This window comes from Mobula birostris, chromosome 10, assembly GCF_030028105.1.
Source record: "Mobula birostris isolate sMobBir1 chromosome 10, sMobBir1.hap1, whole genome shotgun sequence".
Taxonomy (NCBI): domain Eukaryota; kingdom Metazoa; phylum Chordata; class Chondrichthyes; order Myliobatiformes; family Myliobatidae; genus Mobula; species Mobula birostris.
In genome coordinates, this window is record NC_092379.1 from 71,121,866 (window position 1) to 71,145,560 (window position 23,695).

At 45.1% G+C, this 23,695-nt stretch overlaps 2 protein-coding genes across 3 annotated transcripts in view; both read left to right on the forward strand.

Annotated features, from left to right (window-relative positions):
* The window catches only part of btk (Bruton agammaglobulinemia tyrosine kinase), a 113,708-nt gene extending 103,732 nt beyond the window's left edge, over positions 1 to 9,976 (forward strand). For both annotated transcript variants that reach the window (XM_072270457.1, XM_072270458.1), the window contains 2 exons: positions 2,037 to 2,194; positions 9,679 to 9,976. In XM_072270457.1, the coding sequence (XP_072126558.1) occupies positions 2,037 to 2,194; positions 9,679 to 9,756 (236 nt within the window). In that variant the 3' untranslated portion in view covers positions 9,757 to 9,976. The remainder of the gene's footprint in view (positions 1 to 2,036; positions 2,195 to 9,678) is intronic.
* A 3,886-nt stretch (positions 9,977 to 13,862) lies between these two features.
* timm8a (translocase of inner mitochondrial membrane 8 homolog A (yeast)) lies at positions 13,863 to 22,632 on the forward strand. Its single transcript, XM_072270461.1, has 2 exons — positions 13,863 to 14,070; positions 22,159 to 22,632. Exons 1-2 carry the CDS (start codon positions 13,960 to 13,962, stop codon positions 22,315 to 22,317), a joined length of 270 nt encoding a protein of 89 aa, XP_072126562.1. The 5' UTR covers positions 13,863 to 13,959; the 3' UTR covers positions 22,318 to 22,632.
* The last annotated feature ends 1,063 nt before the right edge of the window (positions 22,633 to 23,695 follow it).

A 23,695-nucleotide genomic window follows, 5' to 3' on the forward strand; every position in this document is an offset into this window, starting at 1 on the left:
CTGTAGGGCCTCCACCAAAGGGGTGGGCAGTGAGTGAGGAAGGGTGTAGTCTGTCTTTATTCTGGTGTCTGTCCTTTGCCACTCTGCCCGGTTTCTGAGCCACATCACCTGCAAATGTTGTAGTTCTGTTCACCTGTCCTCCACGTGTCAGTGTCTAGTGCACTGAAATAGGCCTTTGGGTCCCAATAGTCACTGCCAGTCTGGATTCTTATTTTACCTGGTTCCATTTGCTTGTGTTTGGTCTATAACCTTCTAAATATTTCCTATCCATGTTTCCATCCAACTGTCTTTTAAAAGTTGTTACTGTACCTGACTTAACCTCTTCCAATGGCAGTATATTCCACATATACCTCCTCTGCGTAAAAACAAAATTGCCCCTCTAGTTCCTTATAACTGTTGCCCCTCTTACCTTAAACCTAATCCCTCTTAATGTGCTACGTATCACTATCCAATCTAGTATTGTCCTTGTGCTCTGATATAAGAGTTAGAGACATGATCTATCAGGAGCCTACGCATCCATTGGGGTTGATCAGAGCTGATGCAGACAGCTGCTGGCCCATACCATCCACATGGTTTCAGTCCCGGCGGTGTTGCAAACACCATGGAGTGGCACATAATCTGTGAGCAAGAAGATATGCAATGTCCTCCCCCTCCCACCGAGAACCCACCCACAACTCCCACTGGCCCTGTGGGCTAAAAGGGTCTGATGAGGAAAGCTGGCAGTTGGTTCGGGTTGGGGATGGGCACTGTTGTGGCAGCATGACTCATCACAGAATACTTTGAGGGCAGCGGTATCAGAAAGGGCAGCGGATCAGGAACCAGCCAGACTATGGAATGGGGAGATGGAAGCTCATGACAGGATATAATGCAGAGTGACCTGGAATTGATATGAGAAGTATCACTTTTTAATTAAATAATGCTTAAGTATACAGCAACCTGCAATTACATTTCCAGGAATCTCTGGTTTCTACAAACTGGAAAGAATGTGTCACTCAACATTCCCATCAATATCTCCCAAGTTCCATACACCAGGGGCGAATCACAGTGGTTAATCAACTCACCAACCTGCAGGCCTTTGGAATGTGGGAGAAAACCAGACTACCGGGGGGAAACTCACACAGCCCATAGAAAGATCTTGCAAACTCCGTGCAGACAGCATCCAAGGTCAGGATTGAACCTGGCTCTCCTGTACTTTGAGGCAGCGGCTCGACTTGCTGCATCACTGAGCTGCCCTGAAAGGAAAAGGAAAAAGGAAAGGGTTTGAGGGTAGCGTGTGCAGGGCCAGAGAGGAGGTGTTAGCAGGTTAAGTAGTTTATTACTGTCCAGTGAAAAGCCCTTCTCTGCATGCCATCCAGACAGGGCATTCAATATGTAGGCAGAGCAAAAGAAGAATTAAAGAACAGTGTTTGTAACAGAGGAAGTACTGTCAACATAACGAAGTACAACAACCCCGTCTCCTTCTCTCCTCACCACCTTATTCTGGCATCTGCTCCCTTCCTATCCAGTCTTGATAAAGGGTCTCAGCCTGAAATGTCGGCTGTTTCTTCCCTTGCATGAATGCTGCCTGACTTGCTGAGTTCCTGCAGCTGTGTGTGGTTGAGGAGGTACGGTGCCAGTATACATATAAAATGCAAGGGCCGTGACGAGGTAGGTTGGGAGATCGGGAATATATTGTATGAAAGGTCCATTCAAGAGTCTGATGATTGAGGGACAGAACTTCACCTTGAACGTGGTGGCATGTGCTTTTCAAGCTTTTGTGTCTTTTGAGTGATGGGAAAGGGTCGAAGAGAGAATGATCAGGGTGGGAAGAGTCTGATTGTGTTGTTACAGGACTGATAGACAAATAAGCCTAACTATAGGCTGAGACAGTTGTAGCATTGGTTAGAACGAGAAGCACCATGAGAAACAAAGGTCAAAGGTGATATAGGCACTGCATTACTGTTGGAGTGAGGTGAATTGGTTGTTTAAACCATCACTGGAGTTTACTGGTGGTGTCCTTGCTATCATTTTATTGAAGTGTGTATTCTGTTTCACAGGGGTCCTGATGTGGGAGATCTTCTCCCTGGGAAAAACTCCGTATGAAAGGTTCAGCAATGCCGATGTGGTGGAGCACATCATTCAGGGTCGACGCCTGTACCGGCCACAACAGGCCACTGAGCACGTCTACAACATCATGTACAGCTGCTGGGATGAAGTGAGGGCCTGACCTATTTCGGTGTTAACCCAGTGCAAGCTCACTACCCTGTACAATCTCGACGTCCATTCTTCCCTGTCCTCCTGACCCTTGGTTTTCTACACCAGCAGCCCCTTCCTTCTGGATCTTCCATTTTCCCTCAGCTGAAAACCCTCCTCTCCCTCCTTCACCTTTCAGCACCAACTTGCCCTCACTCTCCGTGGTAGGATGCCATCTTTTTGCAAACCACAGGTTCTTGAAATGTTCTCGGTGGCTCTGATATTTGCCTCAACCATTCACTGCAGGTGTTTGAACCAGGCCCGCCTGCAGGACAGATTCTACAGGCATGCATCCCTCAGTTCCAAGGGCTGTGGCATTGCACAGGGGCTCACCCGAGGGAACTGGTTTACAAGCACTGCACAGTTACTCACTACAGGTATTCGTTAGAGGTGCAGACATCAGTGTGCACCTCAAACCAACAGCTCAGGTCCTGAGCTAGCAATCCTACCCTGCTGGTAAGTCTGTGGGGATATCATAAACAGGACAAGAGGGCAGTCATTTAAAACTGAAGTGTATAGAAACTCCTTCTCTTATTGTGGAGATGGATAGATTTTAGAATGATTGAGGGATTGAGGGTTATGTGGAACTGGCACAGAAGAAGAGGTGGGGCCAGCACAGATCAGGCACGATGCTGGTGGGGGAGCCTTGAGGGGCTGAATGGCCTTTTCCTGCTCTTACTTTGTTGTGTTCCAGTGAGTGGTGGAAGCCCTTCCAGCAATCCAAAGAACACAGGTCAGGTAAGTGTCAGTATCAGTGCCAGAGTGGGCCCTCTTTGTTAATGAAGCCAGCTCACAGAATCTATAGCAGAAGGAAAAAGAGCTTCAACCATGGCTCCTTGCAAACTTTAATCACTGTATCTGCCATGGAACCTTAAACCTGTCTCTCCCATCATAGATGCTGCCTGACCTGCTGAGTATATTCCAGCACTATTTTTTATACCTACATGGTACTCCTTGAATCCTCGTGTGTTATCTAGCTTTGCTTTAAATGCTGGTACTTAATGAGCCATGGTGATCAGCTACACAGTACAGCTGCTCTCTGAGTGATGGCATTTCTCTTGGATTCCATTACGTCCATCCATGATTATCTTGTTCATGGCTCTAGAAGTGGCACCCTTGAAATGGAGGCATTTCCGATCAAACCCTGGGCAACTCAGTCAGACCACTGCTCTGTGTCTATTCTGGGGAAAGAACACCTCCTCCTGCTCCAACTCTCCAGCTGTTTCAACCAGCCTATAATTATTGTAGCTGAGACAAACACAAACTCCGATGTTGAGGAACAGAAAATGTTCAGTTTTATAGTTCTGATATACGAAACCAGAAAATTGCAGAAAATTAGGTTCACCTCAGCAATGAGTAAAATGGGAGTGGAGCATCCCATTTCCCAGGCTGTGGAATAAAGAGTGAGGAGTATGGAGAAAAAGGAGCAGAGTGTGTTATTCCTTCTTTATATTCACCTTTCTCTTTCTCTCCTTCCATTTCTGCTTCTTCATTGTTTTTTCTGTTCCTTTCTTGTCGTTCCTCTTTCTCTCTCCTCCCGCTACCTATTTCTATCCTTCCCTCCCCCATCCTCTCCTCTCCCTTCCCCACCAAATTTCTAGAAGAAATGGGTGCTCAAGAAGCAATGCTATTTGCAGCGATGGACAATGTTGTTTTCCTGAGATGGTGGTAGACCTGTGCTCACGGGCTCAGTAGCAGATGAGAGGAAACCACTAGCTCCCAGTTAACAGGGCAGTGCAGAACAGAAGATGAATAGTGAGCAGTCCTCTGAAAATAGCATGGAGAGAGCTGGAGATGGGGTCACATTCACGAGAAGATATCAGAGTATGAATGGAGTGTAGAGCAGAAACCATATGGGGATAATGGAATGAGAGGGAGGGAACGAGTTGGAAGAGGTAGTGAAATGATATATCAAGCTTAGTGATAATTGTCTGTTTCTATTTGCTCCTTGGACTTCTGACTAAGTAACTTTGCTTGCCTTAAATTCAAGGAGCAATGAGAAAAGTTCATAGGATCTGTGCTGGAGTGAAAAATTGGGAATCAATAAACCAGCACAGACTGGGATCTAACCAGGGCTTTCACTGGCCTGGATAACTGATAACTTACGTAGTTTGAAAGACTATCTTAGAACAAGTAATTACAGGCCAGTTAGTCTAATGTCAGCGGTAGAGAAATTCATGGAAAGCATTCCAATGTGCAGGATGAATCTGTACTTGGAGAGCCATGGATCAATCAGGGATAGTCAGAACAGATTTGTTAGTGGGAAATCCTATCTGACTAATTGAATTGTGTTTCTTGAAGGTCAATAAGTTGATGAAGTCATTGGAGCATGTGGTTTACATGCACAGTCCCACATGAAGGGCTGGTTCAAAACATTAGCGCTCTTGGAATCTAGGTTATAATAATAGCTGATTGGCACTGAAGGTGTTAGTGGATGTCTACTTTTGTGATTAGAAGCTTGTGACCAGTGGTTTAATACAGGGATTAGCGCTGGGACTACTACTCTCCGTTTAATGGGTATGTCAGAAATATGTAGATGACATAAGGATTGTTGGTGGTGTTGAAAGTGAGGTGAATGGTTGTAAGCTATAGAATGATATCGATCAGCTGGTAAGATGAGCAAAGCAATGGTAGATGGAATTTAACCCTAAACAATGTGAGGTGATGCGTGGAACACACACACAATGAATCTCAGGACTCCAGAGTGTACTGAGGAACAGGGGGACCCAGGTGAGGAAACCAAGGATCCCTTAATGTGACGGCACTGGTGGGCAGCTGGTTTACAAACCGAGGCAGTGTGTACTGAGGCTGCTAGCAAGGACAGGCTGATGGCAGGGCAAAACTGCAGGATGAGTTGCAATGTAAAAGGGGGGCAAAATCAAAAAGGGTGATGAATGCAGGACTGAAGATGATGTATTTGAATGTGTGCAGTATACAGAAGAAGTGAGATGAACTTGTAGTAAAATTAGAGATTAGCAGGTATGACATTATGGGCATCACTAAGTTGTGGCTGAGAAAAGATTATAGCTGGGAGCTTAACATCCAAGGATACACACTGTTTTGAAAGGATGGTCAGGTAGGCAGAGGGGACAGGGTGGTTATTTTGGTTAAAAAAATGAAATTAAGTCCTTAGAAAGAGGATTGGAAGATGTAGAATCCTCGTGAACAGAGCTAAGAAACTGCAGGGGTAAAAGCACCCTGAATGGAGTACTAAAGGCAGTATGACAGAACCGCGGCCGACAAGGGAAGTCAGAGCCAACATAAAAGTCCAAGTGAGGGCAAAAATTAGTGGTAAGTTAGAGGATTGGGAAACTTTTAAAAACCACCAGAAGGCAACTAAAAAAGCCATAAAGAGTGTAAAGATGGAATATGAAGGTAAGCTAGCAAATAATATTAAAGAGGATAACAAAAGTTTCTTCAGATATATAAGTAAGAGAGAGCCGAAAGTAGATATTAGCTGGAAAATGATACTGGAGAGGTAGTCATGGGGTGCAAGGAAATGGCAGATGGATGGAAAAATTATCTTGCATCAGTCTTCTCTGTGGAAGACACGAGCAGTATGCTGGAAGTTCGAGTGTGTCAGGGGACAGAAGTGAGGGAAGTTCCCATTACTCGAGAGAAGGTACCTGGGAAACTGAAAGGTCTGAAGGTAGATAAGTCACTTGGACCAGATGGTCTACACCACAGGGTTTTGAAGAGGTAGCTGAAGAAATCATGGAGGCATTAGTAATGATCTTTCAAGATTCAGTAAATTTTGGCAAGGTTCCAGAAGACTGGAAAATTGCAAAGTGGAATTCCACTCTCCAAGAAGGGAGGGAGGCAAAAGAAAGGAAATTATAGGCCAGTTAGCCTGACCTCATTGGTTGGGAAGAAGTTGATTGATAAGGATGTGATTTCGGGGTACTTGGAGGCACCTGGTAAAAAAGGAAAGATATGAGATTGACTCGAGAATTGGCTGATTGGCAGGAGGCAAAGAATGGGAATAAAGGGAGAATCTTCCCTTTGGCTGTCAGTAACTAGTGGTGTTCTACAGGGGTCTGTTGGGACCACTTCTTTTTATGTTATATGTCAATGATTTGGATGATGGAATTGATGGCTTTGTGGACAAGTTTGCCAATGATATGAAGTAGTGTTGAGGGAGCGGGGAGGCTACAGAATGACTTAGACAGATTAGGAGAATGGGCAAAGACGTGGCAGATGGAATACAGTGTCAGCAAGTGTATGGTTATGCACTTTGGTAGAAAAAATAAAAGTGTAGACTATTTTCTAAATGGAGAGAAAATTCAAAACTCTAACTTGGGAGGCCTCATGCAGGATTCTCTGAAGGTTAATTTATAGTTTGAGTCTGTGGTGAGAAAGGTAAATGAAATTTCTAGAAGACCAGAATATAAAAGCAAGCATGTAACTTTGAGGCTTTATAAGGCTCTGGTAAAGCCTCACGTGGAGTACTGTGAGCAGTTTTGGGCCCTTTATCTAAGAAAGGATGCGCTGACATTGGAGAAGGCCCAGAGGAGATTCACAAGAATGACTCTGGGAGCAAAAAGGTTACCACATGAGGACCAATTGTTGGCTCTGGGCTGATACACTGGAATTCAGAAGGATAATGGTTGGGGCAGAGGCGGGGGCGGAATCTCATTGGAACCTATCGAACGCTGGAAGGTTAGATGTGGAGAGGATGCTTCCTGTGGTGGGGGAGTCTCGGACCATAGGGCACGGAGACATCCATTTAGAATGGAGATGTGGAGGAATTTCTTTAGCCAGAGGGTGGTGAATCTGAGGAATTCATTGCCACAGGTGGCTGTGGAGGCCATGTCATTGGTAGAGGTTAAGGCAGAGGTTAATAGATTCTTGATTAGTCAGGGCATGAAGGGATACAGGGAAAAGTCAGGAGATTAGGGCTGAGAGGGAAATGGATCAGCCACGATGAAATGGTGGAGCAGATTTGATGGGCCAAATGGCCTCACTCTGCTCCTATATCTAATGGTCTTATAATGTTGTTTGGTATGGCATTCATACTTCTAATTGAAGTGTGGCCCAGGAGGGGCAAATGCGAGCCTGTCTGTTTGGGAGCCGGGGTTGGGTCGATCTTTGCCTACATCTCGCCCACAGGCGTTCCAACATGGGTGGTCCTGAGATGGCATCGCCTAATGGAGTCCTTGATCCACACGAGCCTCCACACAATGTCAACGTGCTGATCCAGGTCATGGAGCGCCAGAGAGCTTGCAGAAGGACATTACCTGAGATTAATGGTTTTATTTATCAGGACAGGTTGTGAGGGTTGATATGTTTACCCTGAACCGAAGGGGTCTGAGGTTGATAGATGAAGCCAGGCGGGTGAGAAAGGTGGCTGGCAAAACAGGGTAGAGAGCAAGGAACATTTCCTTACGGCAGAGGTGCAGGCATATAGGTTTAATAGTCGGGGGGAAGGAATTTCTGTAGGGGATATTAGAATGAATATGGAATAACATACACAAAATGCTGGGGAACTCAGCAGCCTAGGCAGCAACTATGGAAATGAATAAACTGTCGATATTTTGGGCCAAGGCCCTTCTTTAAGAATGGAAATGATGGGGGAAGACACCAGAGTAAAAAGGTGGGGGGGGGGGAAGGAGGATAGCTGGAATGTGATAGGTGAAGCCAGGTGGGTGGGAAGGGTAAAGGGCTGGAGAAGAAAGAATCTGATAGGAGAGTGGACCATGGGAGAAAAGGAAGGTGGGGCATCACGGGTAGGTGAGGAGAAGATATAAGAGGCCAGAGTGGGGAATAAAAAAGGAGGGGAGGAGGAAGAAAAACTTTCTGGATGAACAAATTGATGTTGATGCCATGCCATCAGGTTGGAGGCTACCTGGATAGAATAGGAGGTGTTGCTCCTCCACCCTGATAGTAGCCGCATCGTAGCAAGAGGAAGTGCTCTTGGGCTGACAGGAATTAAAACACTTGTCTGCCGAGAAATTCTGCTTTTGGGGGATGGAGCGGAGGTGCTTGAGAAAGCTGCCTCCCAATTTACGTCGGGTTTCACCAATGTAAGAGGAGGTAAAGATATTTTTGGTGGTAGGATCCTGTTGAGGTTGGTGGAAGTTGCAGAGAATGATGTGTTAGATGCAGAGGCTCAAGGGGTGGTGGGCAGGACAAGAGGAACTCTATCCGTTAGGGAGGTGGGAAGATGGGGTGAGCATGGATGTCCAGGAAATGGAGGAGATGCAGGTAAGGGTAGCATCAGTGGTGGAGGAAGGGACACCTTATTATTTGAAGGAGGAGGACATCTCTGAGCTCCTGAAAAGGAAAGCCTCATGCTGGGAATAGATGTGGCAGAGATGGAGGAACTAAGAAAAGGGAATAGCAGTTTTACAAGAAACAGGGTGGGAAGAAAGTGTAGTTAAGGTAACTGTGGGAGTCAGTAGGCTTATAAAAGATGTCGGTAGACAGATTGGTTTCAGAGATAGAGACAGGGAGATCAAGAAAGGGGAGGGAGGTGTCAGAAATGGACCAAGTGAATTTAAGGGCAGAGTGGAAGCTGGAGGTGAAGTTGATGAAATTGATGAGCTCATCGTGGGTGTATGAAGCAGCAGTAAAGCAGTCATCGACACAGCACAGGAAGAATTGAGAGTCATTACCAGGGAAGGCTTGCAATGTGCACTGTTCCACGTAGTCAACAAAGAGACAGGCATAGCTGGGGCCCATGAGGGTGCTTAAGCCTACCGTGAGTTTGGAGAAAGTAGAAAGAGCTATACAAGAAACTGTTGAGGGTAGGACCAGTCATGCCAAACAGAGATGGGAGGTGGAGGGGAATTGGTTGGATCTTTTGTGGAGGAAGAAGTCGGGAGCTTTAAGGCCTGCTTGATGGGGGTTGGAAGTGTATAGGGACTGGGCATCCATGGAGAAAATTAGGCGATCAGGGCCAGGGAATTGAAAGTTGTGGAGATGGAAAGCATATGAAGTATCGTGGATGTGGAAGCCTCTCGGCTCAGTCCCTTTCCCCGAAGGCCAGCTGGAATCTGGAATGAACTATCTCAGGGGTGCTGGAAGCAGAGCATCACAACATTTAAGCAGCATGCAGATGAAGACTTGAATCACCAAGATATATAGAAGGCTGTGGACTAAGTGCTGGTAAATGGGATTAGTGTCCTGATGAAGGGTCTCACCCCGAAACATTGACTCTTTTCCATAGATGCTACCTGCTCTGCTGAGTTCCTCCAGTATTGTGTGTGTGTCGCTTTGGACTTTCCTTGTGTTTTAGATGGATAATTTGGCTGGTATGACAGAGGGGGCAGAAAGTCCTATTTCTGTGTTCTATGACTCCGTAGGTATGATGGCCTGGATGCTCTGTGTTCGGTGTTGAGCTTGAATCATGGCTCTGCTGTGTTTGAAATGAATTCATCTGATGTGTCAGTTCTTTCCTGGGCTGGCTTTGCCTAATTTTTTACTGATGGTTTCTGTCTGTTGCAGAAAGCAGAAAATCGACCTACCTTCAGTTTGCTGCTCAGTAACATCCAGGAGCTGGTGGAAGACGACAGCCAGATATGAGTAGTCCGACCACAGTTGGTCTGACTGCAGAGAAACCTTTGTTTAACCCTTTGCAACCATTTTGCACGGTGATACAAGACAGCAACGTTTAAAAACTCACAGTCTACTTCTATGAACAGAGTTTTGAGCACAAAGGCATTGCCACACACAAAGTACACGCGCACCCTCACTCAAAAGCACAAGCATTGAGCAAAATAAATCCTCAGTTCTATTTAAAAAGGCAAGCACTGTGTCATTAATATTGTTTCATGTGTGGCTGGAATGCAGGAGGCTCGGATTCCCACCTCCTGGAGATGGGAAGCATCCCAGGAGCACAGGTCCAGCCAGGGAAAGATTGCTAACATTTGAGGGATCCAAGGATTGGAGAGGGTTGGGAACATGGGATAAATGTGGAATCAAAGTTCAAACTACATTTATTATCAAAGTATGTATAAACTATACAACCTTGAGGACAGGGAGGGTGCGAGGAGAGGGGGAGGGCGAGGAGAGGGGGAGAGCGCGAGGAGAGGGGGAGGGCGAGGAGAGGGGGAGGACGCGAGGAGAGGGGGAGGACGCGAGGAGAGGGGAGGGGCCGAGGAGAGGGTGTGGGCGAAGAGAGGGTGTGGGCTAGGAGAGGGGGAGGGGGTGGGTGAGGAGAGGGGGAGGGGTGGGCGAGGAAAAGGGAGGGGGTGGGCGAGGAGAGGGGAGGGGGTGGGCGAGGAGAGCGGGGAGAGGGCAAGGAGATGGGGAGAGAGGGTAGAGGGTGAGGAGAGGGGGAGAGGGTGAGGAGGGGAGAGGGGGGAGAGGGGGAGGGCGAGGAGAGGGGAGGGGGTGGGCGACGAGAGCGGGGAGGGGGCGAGGAGATGGGGAGAGGGTGAGGAGGGGGAGGGTGAGGAGAGGGGGAAGGCGAGAGGGTGAGGAGAGGGGAGAGGGTGAGGAGGGGGAGAGGGGGGAGAGGGTGAGGAGGGGGGAGGGCAAGGAGAGGGGGTGGATGAAAATGATATAAATGATGGAAGTGGGACAAGGCAGGCTCAATAGGACCGTAAGTGTTGATGGCAGGTTTTGAAAGAAACAATAATCGGCAGTGAACATTATGTAGAATAGGAATGGAAATAGTGATAGATCAGGAAGGAATGCTGTAAAGGCTGATTGGGGAAAATTTAAAGAAATAAATTACAGAATATTGAAATCAATCAGGATGTGGATCTTTTGTGACAAGATTGGAGAAGGGATAATGACAGTGGCAACAATAAATGTACCAAGGAAATGGAATAGAGTTGAGAAAATGGTGCCATGGTTGACAAAAGAATGCGGGGAAGCAATAAGACATTGTAATAGAGCATTTAGAATGTTAAACAGCACACACAATTTTCAAAAATTAATTGAGTATAAAAAGATGCTAGCAATAGTAAGGAAGACAATTTGAAAGGTGAAACAGGAATACTGGGGGAAGTTTTGGGAATCTGTAGGAATATAAGTACCCATTGAAGGAGTTTGAAAGATGATAAAAAGAATGAACGGGATCACCAGGAAAAGTGGATACTCAGTGTGATGTGATGGGGAGAGAGCTGCAGTATCGAACGTTGAGAAAGCAGAAATGCTCATGTAAACTTTAGTTAAAATACAGTTCTGACAATATGAGTAATGAAGGAAAAGCAGAAGAGAGGAAACATTACTAGAGAACTTGCAAGCATTAAGTAAGTAAGCATTAAAGATGGACAGAAATTTTGAGGGTGCATTAAACATGATGTTCACCATGACAGAATTGAAGAGTGTTCTTGGGAAGGCAAAGAAAACATTCCTCGGGAAGGATCATATATGTTATGTTATCTAATTTGAGTGAGAAAGGCAAAGAAGTTATTTTAAAATTATTTCATTATGTATGGGGAAAAAGGAAATTGTTCTAAAGCATGAAAAGAAGCAATCATAGTTCCAATATGTAAACCAGGCAAAAATCCTAACAATCCAGCAAGTTATAGGCCAATAACGTTCACCTCACAGACTGATATATTACATTGAAACAAGATGGAGTATTTTTAAATATCAGAGTGGGCTTAAGAAGAGGAACCACAGATCCAGTTTTATGTCCAGCACATGAGGTGAGGAGGGCTCAATTGAACAGAGAAAGCATAGTAGCATTCTTTTTTTGATGTAGAGAAGCATATGATGTGATGTGGAAGGAAACTTTGATCATTAAATTATGTAAATTGGGAATTAGAGGTTGAAAGCTAAATTTGATAGAAAGATTTTTCAATTGTTGCGAGTAGGGAAATCTATGTCAAGTAAAGAAATTGAGGAAAATGGAACCCCTCAGGAAAGTATTATTTATCCATTATTTGCTATAATAGTAAATGATATATTTCCTAATCTAAATAGTAGTATCAGAGTATCACTATTTTTGGATGAAGGAACGATGTGGAAGAGTGGGGAGGGTATGTGGAATTTATAACATATATTTGAGAGTCAACAGTTAAGGTGGAAGATTGGGCATGAAAATGGGAATTCAGATTTTCAGCTGAGAAATCTAAAATAATGTTTTTCACAAGGAAGATGATAGAACAACACTTGAAACTAAAATCTTTTGCAATAGAATTAGAAAGTGTGGATACCTTTAAATTTTCATGAATTTGGGTTGATAAAAGAATCACATTAAGGAAATAACAACCAGAAGTAAGAACGTGTTAAATGTTGTGGAAATAATAACCAGAAGTGAGAACGTGTTAAATGTTGTGAGGTGTTTAATAGGAAAGAGAAATTAATATGATCAATACTGGACTATGGAAGTATGGTATATAGATCAGCAACACACTGTGTGTTTAATAAACTGGATATAATTCAAAGTCAAGCATTAAGGTTAATCTGTGGGGCAGTAAGGACAACATACCAGTGGTGGCGATGCAGGTGGAGTTGGGAGACACCTCTGGAACCGAGAAGAAGACAGCTTGTGTTAACATATTGGGTAAACTTATAAGGGCATGGAGAAAATCATCCAACGAAACAGCTTTTAGATCCATGCTGGGAAAAGGAAAGAATGGAAATCAGAAGTTTTGCATGGACTATTGACGGACAAGCAGAAAGGACAGGGATTAGTAATAAGGCAGTGAATGCTACAGTGCCTTTTTCCTGGGTGCCTCCATGGCTGTGTGAAGCACCAGAAGTAGATCTTAAATTATTCAAATTGAGACAGAAAAATAGAGAAGTGATTTAACTCAATATATAGCTGAATCTTACGTAAAGAATGATTATGGATATTTACCAATATACATAGGTATCTCAAAAACGGTAATAGTAGATTAGGGATGGATTGGTCGTGTCTGATTTTGACATGAAAAAGCAGGTCAGGATAAATGATGAATTCTCAGCGTATACAGGTGAAATGACAGCTGGACTATTCCCTTTGCAGTGGGTGGAGGAAGTGAGGCCGATGTGTCTTGTAATATTGTCTGATTGAAGCACAACAATCAGAAATCTAAGATTTACATCCAGAGACAAGACAAGACCAGACATTATGTGCCAGATAACACCAGCTTTATTTAGAATTAAATGATGGGGCTCTGTGTATGTTTTATGTGGACTCCAGCACACGTGGGAATGTGTAAATGGATAAATTAGTAAAGGAGTCAACCAGACCGGCAGGAGTGGACAATCAAATAAATTACAGTAAAAGAGAAATTAAAAACATTTTAAAAGCGAAATAATATAATAATAATAAAAAATGTGGCGAAAATAACAGAAAACTGGAAGATATCTTTATAATATCCAGAACGAAGTGGGAATGCAGGAAAGAACAGGAGGGAGAAGGTGATCATATCGAGATTGAGGTTTGGGCACACAGGGTTAAATGGTACATTTTTAATGAAGAAACACGATAATGGGAGGTGTAAATATTATAATTAGCAAGAAATTGTTGAGTATGTACTGCTGCGGTCTCCGAGATAAAATCAAGAGAGATATTTTATCAGAACCTGATGAAGACTCTGGGTCCGAAATCGACTGTTTATCCGCTTCTGCAGTTGCTGCCGGACACGGAAAGTTCTTCCAGCATTAATCTGTGAGCGTCCAGTACCTTGTGCCCACGCATTGGAGCCAGCGTGCGAACTGGGGGCTGCCATGTTGAGGTCAGCGGGCTGTTTCCGGTTCCGGGTGACGGGCGGCTGAAGGTCGGCTCACCGGCGTGGTGGAAACTCGGCCTCGGAGCTGGTGGTCGGAGGGCGGATCTGCGTAATGGAAGCCACGGGTCTGTCGGCAGACCCGCACCTGCAGCAGTTCATCGAGGTGGAGAGTCAGAAGCAGAAGTTCCAGCAGCTGGTGCATGGGCTGACTGAGCTGTGCTGGGTAACTAGTGTTAACTCATCGGAATTCGCACCTCACTTGTGGTGATCGGGGCTGGATACGAGTGCCCTACTTACTAAACCAGCGCCTAACTAGTAATAGCAGGGGCTGCGTAATTAATACTAACACCAGCACGAGTTCCTAACTCGTGGTGTCTGGGGCTGGGTTACTGAGGCTCCTCTTTCTGGAGCTGGAGTCTACCTGAAGGTGACCAGGTTTGAGAGACTGGACGCAGACTGCGAGTGATGCTAGTCCCTCTGCCTCGTCACAGCTTCAGAGACCGGGGTTCCGTCCTGGCAGCTTCAGTTTCCATCCACATTTCAATGATGTGAAGCTTGGTAGTTTAATTGTCCCTATTGTGAGTGAGTAGGAGATGGTAGTGGGGGGAGGGGTAGATTAATGTGGGGAGTGAAAACAGGAGCAGTAGGGTCAAATCAAGTTTCTCCATGATGCAGCATAGGCAATGGGCTAAATGGCCTTGCATGTTACATAGGTGTGAAGAAGAGCCCCACCTCAGTACCACCCATACTGTCAGCAAATCCTAGTCCTGTGGTCAATGGCCTAGGTGTCACAATTATTGGGTTGGGGACCACTGACATTGGAGCAGAATTAGGCTATTTGGCCCATCGAGTCTGCCTGCCCTTTTATCATGCCTGATCCTTTCCCCTCTCAACCACATTCTGCTCCCTTCTTCCTGTAACCTTTCATGCCCTGACTAATAACAAACTTAACAATCTCCACTTCAAACAAACCCAATGACTTGGCCTTCTCAGCTACTTGTGGCAACAAATTCCACAGATTCACCAGTCTCGGGCTCAAGAAATTCCTCATCTCCATTCTAAATGGCCGTCCCGCTATTCTGAAGAAGTTTCCTGTGGTCTCCCCCCACCACAGGAAACGTTGTCTCCAATCCTAGTCTTATAAAGGCCTTTCAATATTTGATAGGTTCCAATGAGATTCCTTCTCTTCTCCACCCCCCCCCCCATTCTTCTAAATTCCAGCAAGTAAAGACCCAGATCCATCAATTGTTTCTTAGATGATAAGCCCTTCATTTCTGGAATCATTCTCGCTAACTTCCTCTGAACCCTTCTCCAATATCAACACATCCCTTCTTAGATAAGGAGCCAAACTACTCGCAATATTCCAAGTGAGGCCTCACTAGTGCCTTACAAACCCTCAACATTACATCCTTGCTTTAATATTCTAGTCCTCTTGAAATAAATGCCAACATTGCATTTGCCTTCCTCACCACTGACTCAACCTGCAAATTAACCTTAAGGAAATCCTGCACAAGGACTCCCAAGCTCCCTTGCACCTCTGTTTTTTGAACTTACTCCCCATTTAGAAAGTAATCTATCCTTTTATTTCTTCTACCAAAATGCACGACCATACACTTCCTGACACTATTCCATCTTCCACTTCTTTGTCCATTCTCTGAATCTGTCCTTCTGCAGCCTCTCTGCTTCATCAACACTACCTGCCCCTCCACTTATCTTTGTAATGTCTGCAAACTTGGCCACAGAGCCATCAATTGTCATCCAAATCATTGATATACAACGTAAAAATCAGCAGTCCCAACATCGAGCCCTGCGGTTCACCATTAGTCTCCGGCGGCCAATTGGAAAAGGCTCCCTTCATTCCCACTCTTTGCCTCCTGTTAATCAGCCAATGCTCTAAACATGCAAGTATCTTGTATTACCATGGCCTCTTAAGAGTCTCGTATAGTACCTGAAAATCCAAGTACAAAACTTCTACTAATTCTTCTTTGTCTATCTGCTTGTTATTTCCTTGAAGAATTCCAACAAATTTGGGATTCCAACAGATTTCCCATGAAATCATGCTGATCTTGGCCTATTTTTATCATGTGCCTCCAAGTATCCAAAACCACATCCTTAACAGGACTCTAACTTCTTCCCAACCACTGAGGTCAGACTAACTGACCTATAATTTTCTTTTTTCTGCCTCTCTCCATACTTGAAGAGTGGAGTGACTTTTGCAATTTTCGAGTCCTCCTGAACCATGGCAGAATCTGTTGATTCTTGAAAGATCATTAGTTATGCCTCCACAATCTGTTCAGGTACCTCTTTCAGACCCTGGGCTGTAGACAATCTGGTCCAGGTGACTTATCTACCTTTGGACCTTTTAGTTGCCAAGCGCCTCCTTAGTATTAGCAACTGCATTCATTTCTGCCCCCGACGCTCTTGAACATCTGGCGTACTATCAGTATCTTCCACCGTGAAGACTAATGCAAAATACTTATTCAGTTAATCTGCCATTTCCTCATCCTCCATTACTGCCCCTCCAGCACATTTTCCAGTGGACCAATATATAATTTCGCCTCTCTTTTACTCTTTATACATCTGAAAAAACATTTGGTATCCTCTGATATTATTGGCTAGCTTACCTTAATATCTCATCTTCCTCCCCCCCCCCCCCCCCCGCCACCATGGTTTTTTTTCAGTTGTCTACTGTTGGTTTTTAAAAGTTTCCCAATTCTCTAACTTCCCACTTATTTTTGCTCTATTATATACCGTCTCTTTTGCTTTTATGTTGGCTTTGACTTCTCTTGTCAACCACAGTTGCGTCATCTTGCCTTTAGAATACTACTTAGGGATGTATCTATCTTGCGTCTTCCAAATTGCTCCCAGAAACTTCAGATGTTGCTGCTCTGCCATCATCCATGCTAGTGTTCCTTTCCAATCATCTTTGGCCAGCTCCTCTTTCATGCCACTGTAATACTCCTACATCTGACTTTAGCTTCTCCCTCTTAAATTACAGGGTGAAGCTCCCTAATCAAATCTGGTTCATTACACAACACCCAATCCAGAATAGCTGATCCCCCAATTGCCTCAACCACGAGCTGCTCTAAAAAGCCCTCTCGGGATCCATCACTAACTTGATTGTCCCAATATACCTGCATATTGATATCCCCTAAGACTATTATAACATTTCCCTTTTGACATGCTTTTTCTATCTCCTGTTGTAACGTGTAGCCCATATTTTGGCTAGTGTTAAGAGGCCTGTATATAACTCTCAACAGGGTCTTTTAAACCTTTGCAGTTTCTTAAATCTGTCTGCAAGGATTCTACACCTTCTGAACCTTTGTCTCCTCATTCTAAGAATTTGATTTCATTTTTTTAACCAACAGAGCCATCCCAACCCCTCTGCCTACCTATCTGTCCTTTCGATACAATGTGTATCCTTGGATGTTAAGCTCCCAACTATAATCTTCTTTCAGCCACAACTCAGTGTTTCCCACAACATCATACCTGCCAGTCTCTTAACTATGCTACAAGATCATCTACCTTATTCCGCATATTGCGCGCATCCAAATATAGCACCTTCAGACCTGTGTCCATCACCTTTTATGATTTTGTTCCTTTTTTTACACTGCAACTCACCCACTGACTTCAATTTTGCCCTATCATCTGCCTGTCCTTACTGACAGTCTTACTGCCTCTGCCTGTAACCAACAGCTGTATCCTCAGTCCTATCACTCCAGTTCCCATCATCCTGCTAAATTAGTTTAAACCTTCCCCAACAGCTCTGGCAAATCTGCCTGCAAGGATATTGGTCCCCCTCGGGTTCAGGTATTTAATGCCAGTGTGCCTTCTCCTCTTCACCTGCCTAACCCCAGGTAGCTTCCTGTGACACAGCATGTCGTCATCAACCCATGGTATCCTCTACAATTAGAGCATTTGCTTGTCTGGGCCTAGGACTGAGTGAGCCAATGAGAACGTCCTCCTCTGTGCAACTGGATGTTGGACTTTCTGACGACAGACCTCAGATGATTAGGATGCACAACTGCCCCTCTCACCCCACCATCCTTAACATGGGTGCCACCCAGGGCTGGCTGCTGAGCCCATTGCTGTACACTCTGCTCACGCATGACTGCATGGCCAACCACCCGAGTAATCACACTGTCAAGTTCGCCGATGGTACAACAGTCGCATCACCAACAATGGAGGCGTAATACCAGTCCTCTCCCTCATTGTCAGTTAGACAAAGGAGATGGTTATCGACTTCAGGAGAAGCCACACCACTCACACCCGTTTCTGCTTTGGTGGCATAGCAGAGTAAACTGCAAACGGTTTCGAACTCGGGCGTGCACATCTCACACAACCTCTCATTATCCCAGAACACATCCTACACAGTCAGGAACGCTCACCAACTCCTCTACTTTCTGAGGAGGCTGACGAGAGTTGAACTGTGCACATCTATGCTCCTGACCTTTTACAGATGCGCAGTAAAGAGCATCCTAACAAGCTGCATCACTGTGGCAGACAGTAAGACAACAGGTAGTCAAAACTGCCCAATGCGTCACTAGCACCAGCCTACCCTCCGTCAAGGTTATATATACAGAAAGCTGCCAGAAAAAGCCCGGTGAAATCATGAATGATCTCACCCACCCTATTCAAGGACCTTTTCTCCCACTCCCATCAGAGAGGAGGCTTTGTAGCACCCATGTCAGGACCACCAGACTCAAAATCAGTTACTTTCCTCAAGCAGTGTCTGATCAACACCTCCACCGACTAACCCACCCTCCACATCAGTTCCCCCCGCCCCCCCCCACCTCCACTTTGTCATTTCCTGTCGGTAGGTATGAGACGTGAATTAGCTAAGATAGACTGGCAAATGACACTTAAAGGATTGATGGTGGATATGCAATGGCAAGCATTTAAAGGTTGCATGGATGAACTACAACAATTGTTCATCCCAGTTTGGCAAAAGAATAAATCAAGGAAGGTAGTGCACCCGTGGCTGACAAGAGAAATTAGGGATAGTATCAATTCCAAAGAAGAAGCATACAAATTAGCCAGAGAAAGTGGCTCACCTGAGGACTGGGAGAGATTCAGAGTTCAGCAGAGGAGGACAAAGGGCTTAATTATGAAGGGGAAAAAAGATTATGAGAGAAAACTGGCAGGGAACATAAAAACGGACTGTAAAAGCTTTTATAGATATGTAAAAAGGAAAAGACTGGTAAAGACAAATGTAGGTCCCCTGCAGACAGAAACAGGTGAATTGATTATGGGGAGCAAGGACATGGCAGACCAATTGAATAATTACTTCGGTTCTGTCTTCACTAAGGAGGACATAAATAATATTCCAGAAATAGTAGGGGACAGAGGGTCCAGTGAGATGGAGGAACTGAGCGAAATACATGTTAGTAGGGAAGTGGTATTAGGTAAATTGAAGGGATTGAAGGCAGATAAATCCCCAGGGCCAGATGGTCTGCATCCTAGAGTGCTTAAGGAAGTAGCCCAAGAAATAGTGGATGCATTAGTGATAATTTTTCAAAACTCGTTAGATTCTGGACTAGTCCCTGAGGATTGGAGGGTGGCTAATGTAACCCCACTTTTTAAAAAAAGAGGGAGAGAGAAACCGGGGAATTATAGACCGGTTAGCCTAACGTCGGTGGTGGGGAAACTGCTGGAGTCAGTTATCAAGGATGTGATAACAGCACATTTGGAAAGCGGTGAAATGATCGGACAAAGTCAGCATGGATTTGTGAAAGGAAAATCATGTCTGATGAATCTCATAGAATTTTTTGAGGATGTAACTAGTAGAGTGGATAGGGGAGAACCAGTGGATGTGGTATATTTGGATTTTCAAAAGGCTTTTGACAGGGTCCCACACAGGAGATTAGTGTGCAAACTTAAAGCACACGGTATTGGGGGTAAGGTATTGGTGTGGGTGGAGAATTGGTTAGCAGACAGGAAGCAAAGAGTGGGAATAAACGGGACCTTTTCAGAATGGCAGGCGGTGACTAGTGGGGTACCGCAAGGCTCAGTGCTGGGACCCCAGTTGTTTACAATATATATTAATGACTTGGATGAGGGAATTAAATGCAGCATCTCCAAGTTTGCGGATGACACGAAGCTGGGTGGTGGTGTTGGCTGTGAGGAGGATGCTAAGAGGATGCAGAGTGACTTGGATAGGTTGGGTGAGTGGGCAAATTCATGGCAGATGCAATTTAATGTGGATAAATGTGAAGTTATCCACTTTGGTGGCAAAAATAGGAAAACAGATTATTATCTGAATGGTGGCCGATTAGGAAAAGGGGAGGTGCAACGAGACCTGGGTGTCATTATACACCAGTCATTGAAAGTGGGCATGCAGGTACAGCAGGCGGTGAAAAAGGCGAATGGTATGCTGCCATTTATAGCGAGAGGATTCGAGTACAGGAACAGGGGGGTACTACTGCAGTTGTACAAGGCGTTGGTGAGACCACACCTGGAGTATTGTGTGCAGTTTTGGTCCCCTAATCTGAGGAAAGACATCCTTGCCATAGAGGGAGTACAAAGAAGGTTCACCAGATTGATTCCTGGGATGGCAGGACTTTCATATGAAGAAAGACTGGATGAACTGGGCTTGTACTCGTTGGAATTTAGAAGATTGAGGGGGGATCTGATTGAAACGTATAAAATCCTAAAGGGATTGGACAGGCTAGATGCAGGAAGATTGTTCCCGATGTTGGGGAAGTCCAGAACGAGGGGCCACAGTTTGAGGATAGAGGGGAAGCCTTTTAGGACCGAGATTAGGAAAAACTTCTTCACACAGAGAGTGGTGAATCTGGAATTCTCTGCCACAGGAAACAGTTGAGGCCAGTTCATTGGCTATATTTAAGAGGGAGTTAGATATGGCCCTTGTGGCTACGGGGGTCAGGGGGTATGGAGGGAAGGCTGGGGCGGGGTTCTGAGTTGGATGATCAGCCATGATCATAATACATGGCAGTGCAGGCTCAAAGGGCCGAATGGCCTACTCCACCTATTTTCTATGTTTCTATGTACAGACACTCCTGAGTCTAGTGACACTTCACAGACATACAGTCAATCTACGTACTGTATAATAAGCTATCGTTTGAATTTATATTTATTGTTCTTTATCATTGTGTTCTTTACTTTGTGTTTTTTATGCTGTATTGGATCCGGAGTAAGAATTATTTTGTTCTCCTGTACACTTGTGTACTGCAAGTGACATTAACCGATCTTCAATCTGCACACAGGAGAGCGGGCTGCAGACAACTGTGACGGATCTGGGACTGAGAAGGGTGTAGAGAGCATTGGGAATGGATTCCAGTGGAGGCTGGGAGTGTTAACAGTGAAAGGTGCCAGAGTTTGCAGGACACTTGGTGCGGATTCAATGTCTGGGGACACAGAAGGGTGCCTTGTGCTGTTATGTTTGGTGAGGTTTATGAGTGTGTGTTGGGGACTGTGGTTCTCTGTCTTGGTGATCGCAGGAATGGAACTGTGTCCTTTGCATAGGGTGATCCTAATTTTACTTCATGTCAAACAAGGTGTTTGCGAGCAGCATCTTTGGGGCTTTTACCTGTGGCTCAGTTTGAATTACGGAATTGTTACGGCAAAGGAGACCTCCTTTATGTGAGAGTACTCCCAATCCCACTGCACTGCCTTTTCCCAATTGCCCTCCCAAGTTCTTTTCTTTCAGGCACCAATGTACTTTTTTGTTCCTAGTGTTCAGCAAAATCAGGTACTTTGGCTACTTTACACAGAAAGTTGATATGCAGCAACTTCTGCTTTCTGTAAAATCACAATGAGTAACCATAACAACCATGGACTAGTTCAACTTTTACCTGCTTCACTTCTTTGAAAGTCTCTTCCCTTCTTGCATATTCATAGACACTTTCTGTCCTTCTGCCACCTCCAATGTGTTTTTTTCCACCACTGGGCAGCACCTCCCACAAACAAATTGTTTTGGTTAGTAACAAACAAGATGCTGGAGGTGGGCACACAGCCAATGAGGGAAATGGATATCTGTCATTTTGGGTTGAGATTGTTCACCAGTCCAGATGAAGGATCTCAACCCAAAATGTCAATTGTCCATTTCCCCTCTTTAGATGCTGCCTGACTTGCTGAGTTCCCTTAACATATTTTTATGTTGCTCTTAAATTCCATCACTCTGCAATCTTGTGTCTGGTATTAGTTACTGCTGTGAGCACTTTGAAAGCCACATGCAACATTCCAGTTCTACAGCTGACTGATACCCTAGAAGCTTGTGCCTGTGAGTCTCTTTGGCTAGACCCAGAATTTCTGCAAACCTCTCAGTTGCTTATCTTTCTCTCCCTGGTAGGACAAGTGTATGGATAAACCAGGCCCACGGCTTGATAGCAGAACAGAAACCTGCTTGGTTAACTGCGTGGAACGTTTCATTGACACCAGCCAGTTCATCCTCAATCGACTAGAACAGACACAGAAAAGCAAAATGTCTTCCGAGAGCTTAAGTGACTAATTGGATGGTCAAGTGGGAGAGTTGATACCACAGATCGCCACACTATATGGGACAGGCACCAGTGCTCTCCGATGGTGGTGAGAAGGCACTGGAGCAACTCCACTGGGCTTGGTAACCCACAGCTGCTCTTAAATGGATCTTATATAATGGTAATGTGTCTCTGAGACCGAATCTAAATAATATCCTGAAATAAAGCATGGTGGAATTTTTTTACAATAAATTGTGCATAATCATAGCAATGACATAATGTTTCAGGAGTTGTTTCAAAATTATTCATGTTGAGAGCAAATAAAGAAAGTAATTTTTATCTTTGAAGAGAGTTGACTGAGATCCTTGGGAGGTGACTGGTATTGGCAAGAATGGCATTTCCTGGCCTCCTTATTATCTTTGTGAAGTCGGTGGTGGTATGCTGCTTTCTGGTGAAGGTACTATTATGGCGCAGTTGAATAGCGGATTCTGGGATTTAGAGCCAGCAATCCAATTTCCAAGTGCTGTTTAACTTGGAATAGGATCTGTAGTTGTGTTCCTGTGTTTTTACAGCCATCTGCCTTGGCAGTTGAGTGCTCAGGTTTGGGCAATGCTGTCGAGTCGACTAGGTGAGTGACTGTAGTATGTCTTGTAGATAGTGCAGTGGTAGAGGATGGTAAATTAGCTACTTTATCCTGGTATTATCGAAGGTCTCACCCTGAAACATTGACTGCCCTCTTCCCTCCACAGATGCTACCTGAACTACTGTGCACCTGCAGCGTTTTGTGGGTTGATCCAGGAGAGGTCACAGGTTGAACAGGAGATTGATGAAGTTGATGTGATGACTTAGTTTCAGTGACCAGGGGTTGGAGGAAGGTAGATGGGTTGGCTGCTGAGAGACTGGTTTTGATCCAGGAGAGGTCAAGGGTTGGACAGGTGACCAGGGGTTAGAGGAAAGTAGATGGGTTGGCTGCTGAGAGACTGGTTTTGATCCAGGAGAGGTCAAGGGTTGGACAGGTGACCAGGGGTTAGAGGAAAGTAGATGGGTTGGCTGCTGAGAGACTGGTTTTGATCCAGGAGAGGTCACGGGTTGGACAGGTGACCAGGGGTTGGAGGAAGGTAGATGGGTTGGCTGCTGAGGGGCTGGTTTTGATCCAGGAGAGGTCACGGGTTGGACAGGTGACCAGGGGTTAGAGGAAAGTAGATGGGTTGGCTGCTGAGAGACTGGTTTTGATCCAGGAGAGGTCACGGGTTGGACAGGTGATCAGGGGTTAGAGGAAAGTAGATGGGTTGGCTGCTGAGAGACTGGTTTTGATCCAGGAGAGGTCACGGGTTGGACAGGTGATCAGGGGTTAGAGGAAAGTAGATGGGTTGGCTGCTGAGAGACTGGTTTTGATCCAGGAGAGGTCAC